At 30.7% G+C, this 8,117-nt stretch overlaps 1 protein-coding gene across 1 annotated transcript; it reads right to left on the minus strand.

Annotated features, from left to right (window-relative positions):
* Positions 1–3,238: 3,238 nt before the first annotated feature.
* On the minus strand, positions 3,239–3,956 carry LOC111915874 (non-specific lipid-transfer protein). The gene is made up of 2 exons (XM_023911502.2): positions 3,552–3,956; positions 3,239–3,414 (listed from the first exon to the last, which is right to left on the minus strand). The coding sequence occupies exons 1-2, from the start codon at positions 3,890–3,892 to the stop codon at positions 3,405–3,407; spliced, it is 351 nt and encodes a 116-aa protein (XP_023767270.1). The 5' UTR covers positions 3,893–3,956; the 3' UTR covers positions 3,239–3,404.
* Between the last annotated feature and the right edge of the window lie 4,161 nt (positions 3,957–8,117).

An 8,117-nucleotide genomic window follows, 5' to 3' on the forward strand; every position in this document is an offset into this window, starting at 1 on the left:
CATGTACAAGAGTTCCATCTAGTGCACCTACTGCTCCGGAAAATATTGCTTTTAACCGTCTTTATCGTTCTGAGGCATGTCTTGTTGGATTAGGATTTTTTTGGTACTATAATTTCTTTTGCAAAACACATCATTGCAATTAGTACCTCATGAAAACATTGATGGATGTTTTTTGTGGAGTAATGAAATCTTCCTTTAACCGTTCGAAAACGTTCATTATGTCCTATAACATGTAAAAACATAGTCATCTTCTCTTCAATGATTATTGTCCTACTAGCTTGCAAGGAACTTTTTTGTGTAAAATGATTGCAAAATAATACAATTGTCTCTTGTGTAAGACACATCATATCGTAACATTCTATAGGGCCCCCACGTATGAAATCTTGCGTATACACATTCCACCTCGAATCGTTATCTCTTATTATATGAATTTTTTTAGCCTTGACCGGTTTAACCTCAACCAATACAAGACAAGTAAAAGAAAAGCTAAAGCTTCACCATTAGAAATCTTACTTGACCTATAAAAACCAATTACATATAACATGTCAAATATAAAATAAACAACAACCAAAATATTTAATAACATGTCAAATATAAAGTAAATAACAAGAACAATATTTATCTAATAACAAAAGTCATGTAGCAAACAATATCCAATAACAAAAGTAATGCATATAAAATTCATCAAACGTAACATAACAAAAGTCATAAAAAAGTCATCAAATCTAACATCCAAAAGTCATGCAACAAATAACTAGTAAAGTAATCAAATATAACATCTAAAATGTCATCAAAGGTAACCAAACTTCATTCCTACACTCCTCACCCACGAGTCACAAGTAGTAGGTGTAAGCCGTAACCAAACTTTCCTAACATCAGCACTTTCAGCCAATAACAAAAGAGCGGTCTTGTGTCTTTTATCTTCTTCTCCCTATCCCATTTGTGCCAATTTCTCGATACATGCATCTATGTCGTTATTCACTTCACTTCTTTGATATTGTTCCACAAGCGTCCTTGCAAACTTGATGATTTCCTCCTCAACTTCTAGTGCCCTTGCGTTTCTCTTGTTTCCACTAGCTCTTTTGTTTCCACCTACTCTCCATTTTTTCGAATGTTTGGAGGATTCTTCACTTGCAGCTACGTATTGGGTTGAGTCGGGGGTTTCCGTTTGGATGCATTGAACCTCATCAAAGTCATACTTAGTGTATTCAAGAGTAGGACATGGGAGTGTAAAAGATGGCCCCCAACTATCAAAGTCGGTAGAGGTTGACCCTTCAAATAATTAGGTGCATAGATCAAGGAAAAGGAGGGGCACAGTTTTCAAAGCTCCTACAATCTTTTTCAATTGTTTAAAATTTTGAAATTATGAGACCATTAAAAGAAAATAATCATATTTTTGCTATTTGTTTTAAAATTAGATGAGTATATATTACCTTCGTCTCTGTCTCCCATTGTTCGTCAGTCAACTTAAATTTATTTGTTATATGATCATATATATTTCCGGTTTTGCATTTAAGTTTCACCCAAGCTTGATACTTTCCTTTGTAGCAGTCGTAGTGGTTTCTCATCTGTTTATGGTCAACGACTAAACCATGTTCCTTTAATAATTTTTCGGCTACAACCTTCCATTAGTTTGGTTTGAGATCACTACCCTCACGACCATTAGTGGTTACTTCATGGATATATGTATCAAGAAAAGTTTTGTATAAACTTTGATCCCAAATGATTCTAGATTTCATTTGTGACATATCTATAATAAAAAAAACATTATATATATATATATATATATATATATATATATATATATATATATATATATATATATATATATACATACACACATATATATATATATATATATATATATATATATATATATATATAATTCAGCATGTATGTATAAAAGTAGCAAATATAACCAAAAAACAACACATATAACTATAATTCAGCATGCATATATAAAAAAAATAGCATATATAACCAAAATTCAGCATGTATATACAAATAATATGTAACCATAATTCAGCATGTATATACAAAAACACAACATATATAACCCAAATTCAGCATGTATATACAAAAAAAAAAACAACATATATAACCAAAATTCAACATGTGTGTACAAAAAACAGCATATATATAACCAAATTTCTGCACGTATATAAAAAAACATATATGTTCATAAATCCAGTATGTATGTTAAAAAAAAATAGCATATTATAACCAAAATTCTGCATGTATATACAAAAAACAGCATTTATAACCAAAATTTTAAATATATATACAAAAAAAACAGCATATAGGTTCATAAATTCAACAATGATCAAAAAACATCATATATGCTCATAAATTCAGCATGCATATAAAAAAAAACAGCATATATATTCATAAATTCAGCATGTATGTCAAAAAACAACATATTTGAACAACAATCAACATGTTTGAACAACCCACAACATGAATGTAATGCTTCAATAACCACAAAAACATGTTATTATTTAGATTTTAACTACAAAAACAAGAAATTCTTGAAAAAAAAAAGTTGTTCACAAAAACAAGTTTTGATTTTTATTTCACTCATAATTTCGAAAATCAGGAAAAACAATGATTAATCGAAAACCCTTGCTGATGGATCGAAAAAAAAATGAGAAACTTGTTGATGGATCGACAAAAGAAGAAGATGATGTAACCTGTGGGACGGTGGCGGTGGTGGGCTGCTTGGCGGGAGGAGGTTGGCCGGCGACGAAAGATGGAGGCGATGGAAGGTGGGTAGAGCCGATGATGGGGTGATCGAAGATGGAGGCAACGGATGTGTATGCGTTTTTTTGGTTAGGGCACAAATGTCCAACACATACTTTTTTTCCATTCGGACTTGTTTTGTGGCTTTGTGCGAAAGACCAACCTTACCAGAAAAGATGGAGTTTTTTGTGCAAATCAAACGGTCTTTCCGGCTCATTCAGCCACAAAGATCTTTTTGGGGCTAGAAAGACATTTATAAAACAGGACATTTTCTTATCTTCTTGCACAAGTGCTCCTCCTACTATATATACTCCTGTAATTGATCTCTCTTTAAAGTCTTTCTCCAAAATTTTGAATTCGCCCCTCTTTATTATGGATGTGTTGAATAGAAACAGTTCTTTAATCCACCATTGTCTCTAACCATGTATGTTAGTATATGTCAAAATAAGGATCATATTTGGTATTAGTTATGTGCGTATTCTGAATATATATTCATCTATTAAAATGCAATGACAAGAACTTTATTTGAAGTGAAAGGCGAGTACAACTAAAGAGACATATACGGTCATATGTCTTTTTCAAACAATTATACAATGCGCTCGATATTTATTGTAATTTAGATATATATGCTTCCAGTCTTCCAAACATGCATAAGCATCACCGCGTCACCCCAACCTACAAAAATCACCATATATCAAACCACGTCAATACATTTTTATGCGTGCTCATGCAAAAAAAAAGTTTTATGCGTGCTCATGCAAAAAGAAACGGAAATTGATAAAATACAAATATAAACATATATTTTAACATACGAGGAACATTTTGTGGTTGGACTGATCTTATAAGGAACGTCGACACCACAGTCGCTGGGAAGGCTGGCAGCGATAGAGAGCTTGATGCCGGAGTCGGCTGAGTAAGCACTCTTCAAGCAGCTACATATAGTCTGACGAGCATAGGCTGAATTTGCAGCGTTATTGAGTGCCTCAACCCCACTGCAACATGACGATGACACAACACCGCCGTTTGTTAAGTAGCCATAGCATGGCCATAAGTCACTAGCCACCTTATAACAGGTAATAGCCTGTGCATAGGGTTCCGCCACCACCATGCAAGTCACGACTACACATAAGACCATCATTACAATTCTAGCCATTTTGTAAGAATATGAGTACTGAGTATGGAACTTGTGTGTTCGTTTCTATGTGATTGCAATTGTTGATGGTATAAGAAAATGTTGTGCAAGGTGACGATATATATAGGCGTCCTTGTCCATATATTCCTATGCTTGTATGACGAGATTGGTTATAGTTGGAAAAGCTGGTTTGATTTTATTTAACCTACAGGCTACATTCCTTTTTTTTTCTATAATCTTCACCATTGAATTGTAATACTTTCATTTGAGTTAATAATAATAATAATAATGTAGCCTTATTTAGTTGAATCGATAAAGAACTTACAGCCGCCTAGCTAGATCTTCAGTTTTTTCTATCACACTGTTTTCCGTCATTACCAATACATTCGATCGATAGTTGGTACACATAAATGATCGTGTAAATATATGAAATAATCAATTAAATATAATAAAAATAAATTACGTAGTTTATTTGGTTTTATGTGAACATATAGAACTTATATGTTGAGATGTCATCATAAGCTTACATAACTTAAAAAAGGAAGCCAACTGAAATAACTGCCAAAAAATCAGCTTCTGGCCGGTGTTTGTAGAAATATTTCCGAAGCTGTCGACAATCTTAGCGATTTCAGTATCTATCCTTGTCATCTATTTTTTCTTGTACCAGGTGTAGGTAACGAGATACTCACTCTTCTGGAAGGATGCCTAGCTAGTTAGTAAATTTTACTCGGCAGCCTAGCATTGTCGACGATTCGACGTGGCCTCCTCAGAGCTTGCAATTCAATGTTCACTTATTCGTTCCATTAATCTCACCTCCGCAGATTTGTTACATCTCTTTTTGTCCCTCATATGTTTTTTTAGCTCATTGCTAGTTGTGGTGAGCCATCTTTAATGTATTTGCGGTTTCCAATAAAAGGTTTATAGATACAAACAAGCAACGATGTGAGATATAACACGTTATAATATTATATACCAAAATGAAGAGTGAAATATGAGAGGAGATGTGGTAAAAGTATGATCGTGTATAATATTGTTATGTATGAAAATCGTATTTTTCTCCTGTCGCCTACATCAATTTCACCCGGTTTACTTGATACCACATCGCTTACGGCTCTTGAAAGAAGCCATGGATCCAAAATCAATCTTACATGCACACAATAGATAGTTAAAACAATATAAATATATATATATATATATATATATATATATATATATATATATATATATATATATATATATATATATATATATATATATATATATATATATATATATATATATATATATATATATATATATATATATATCCCCTATTCTAATAAAACAGTATGAAAAGTCCCACGTGTAACCTTCATATTGATTGTTTGATGATTTTCCCGCTCAATGAATTGCAATGTCGAATTACCAGTTTGACTCTGTTTTTCTTCATAGTATAAGATCCCGCAATCAAGAAATCTTGTAATCCCGTGTAATCAGCATAATTTTTTTAATAGATTAAACTCTTATTTATGGAAACGTATCCCAAATCGGCAAAGATAGAAACCGATCGGCCCTCCCAACTTCGAATTCTGCTCCCTAATTTTCGAAATTTTTTGTTGATTAGCTGTTGATCCACATAAACTATAAAGATAATCTCACCAAATCAACTCCAAAAACTCTTCATTCATTTCTGATTTATAAACTACGATGGCCCAAAATTATCGATGTTCCTTTCTTCTTATTTCCTTTCTGTTTATTTTGCTTATCGTCTACTGATCAAGGTTCTATATTGTTGATCAGCTTTTCATTCTTATTGATCTTCACCATGAGTAATCTTTAATAAGATTGGAAGTATCATTACAATTTCAATTTTGATTATTTGATGTATCATCTTCTATTGATCTATTTTTAGTTTCTTTGTCAATACCTGTCTAATGTTCCGTCGCATAATAAGCTATGTTTTTTTTTTTTTTTCCGTTTTTATTTTATAGTTCTTATAAATTGAATGCTTAACAAGTTCACAACACAAGTTGAAAGTTGCAGGTTTGAAGATGCACACCAAATGCTTGATGAAATGCTTGAAAGAGTTGATAAGATTAGTAAGGACTACAGAACAAGTTGAATCAATAATTAGTTTTTCATCCACAAGAAAGAGATTTTAGTAAATAAGAGTACCATGATCAGTCATCATATTGATGAGAGACTGATATCAAGGTCTACTTTAGTTAATTTAGCAATACCAATTTAAGAAATATTAGTCATTTTATGTATTGTTGTTGTCCAAGTTTTTTTTTCAAGGGTATTTTGGTCATTTTACTTATTGTTATGTTTGTGTTTATAGGTCTGGAACGACTTAACGGAAACCTAAGTTTTAGGATAATCAACATAATCTCATATAACCTTGAGAAATTGTGGAGGCGTTGAATGAAAGCTTCCTTGAAAGGCATTTCAGCAAGCATTAAGTGATATTTAGTTTTTTTGTGGCTCGAAATAGATAGGTAAAGAATTTGAGTATGCATGTAGCAATGGTGTAGGTCAAACAAACAAATTCAAAACCACGAACTTGTGTGAGTCAAAAAAGTATGGCTTCAGGTTACTACATAAGAACAAAATATAGACTTGGAGACAAATTTTGTTGATAATGGTAAAAGCTAAAAACGTGTAATTCAAGAACTTAATATAGCTTTTGGATGAGATGTATTAAATGAAAAGACAATACAAGTGCAAGCATGGCTAATTCGATGTATGTTCAACTAATATAGAAAATAAGACCCTATTTTAGTGAAAAGGCAATGTATGTTCAATTAGATCAGAAAATAGCATCGTAATTTGCAACTTATGTTTAAATATGTTAGAAAATAGCATCTTACATTTTTAAAGTATGATGCATAAAACAAAAATAAGCTTGAGTTTTATTTTGCAAATGAAAAAGAAACTATGACTTTTATTAGCATCCAACTTTCTATTCTGTTTATGGTTTTTGAGTCTTTTACCTAATTATGGAAATTAACTCATTAAATATATGTGATTTATGATTCTAAATTTTTTGTTTCAGGTACAACAAGCTTGCATTTGTCATGGAGTATGTATTGAAATTACCTCTAGATTGTGTCCCATACTTCCATGTATCTTTTTTTATATTTTTATATTGCTGTATCCAAAGAAAGTGAAGTCATTAGTGCCATAGGAAGAGTGTGTAGATTCTACAACAATGTTTATTTATTCTCTAAATGAAGTTTATGTATCTGATGGTTAAGATGATTGGACAAAGGAAATTTCATTATACATTAGTGGCGTTTAAGTTTTTGAAAGAATTCTATGTAAGCTTTAACATCAAAAGAGAGTATATTTATAATTTTTAGTTGAATATATGTTAATTGCATTCGAGTAGAACTCATTTTTTGTTCGGTTTTCCTGTTGTGGCTGTTTAAGTTTTAGTTATTAATTTGACACCTTTTAACACATTTAAATATGAGCACTTCCTTTTAACACATGTTAATATTATAATTTAATAAAGTATCATTATTACTATTATGCAGAGAACATTATCACAATAATGAGTTTTTTTATTTGATCGTGATTTCTACGGGTATTAACCTAGTATATATATATATATATATATATATATATATATATATATATATATATATATATATATATATAGAGAGAGAGAGAGAGAGAGAGAGAGAGAAAGAGGAATTGAGAAAAAAAAAGTTGACAATAGGGGAATCATTCACAGCCACACATTTATTTTGCCGCAAAACACTTTGCGTACTGTCGGAAATGGATAACAGATAAACATGTGTTTTCCAACCAAACATGTTTTCTTAAACTATGCTAATCATTACCTTAATATATATAAAAATATATTTTTTTTTCGTTTTTTTTTTTATTTTTAGAAAGCCATTATTATCGACAAATTATTTTAAATGTATCAAAATTCATAATTTTTTATTATCTATAAATAGACATCCATATTGATATACTTTTGAGATAAAATAATTTTTCATTTTAGATTTTCAGCTCTGGTTATTCATAAGTGAATAGAAAAATCTATTATATTCTTATTACAGTATATTTGTTATTCACTTATAAATAAAACGTATGCATAACTTTTTTTTATAGTTTAAGTATCGTTCACATATTAATATACCACGTAATAAAGTTTTTTTACTTAAAATATATTTTTTACATCATATTTCATCATATAATATATTTATATATGAATAAAACGTGTATTAGTTGTCGTCATATTTTATATTAATAT

This window comes from Lactuca sativa, chromosome 1, assembly GCF_002870075.4.
Source record: "Lactuca sativa cultivar Salinas chromosome 1, Lsat_Salinas_v11, whole genome shotgun sequence".
NCBI classification, from domain to species: Eukaryota; Viridiplantae; Streptophyta; class Magnoliopsida; order Asterales; family Asteraceae; genus Lactuca; species Lactuca sativa.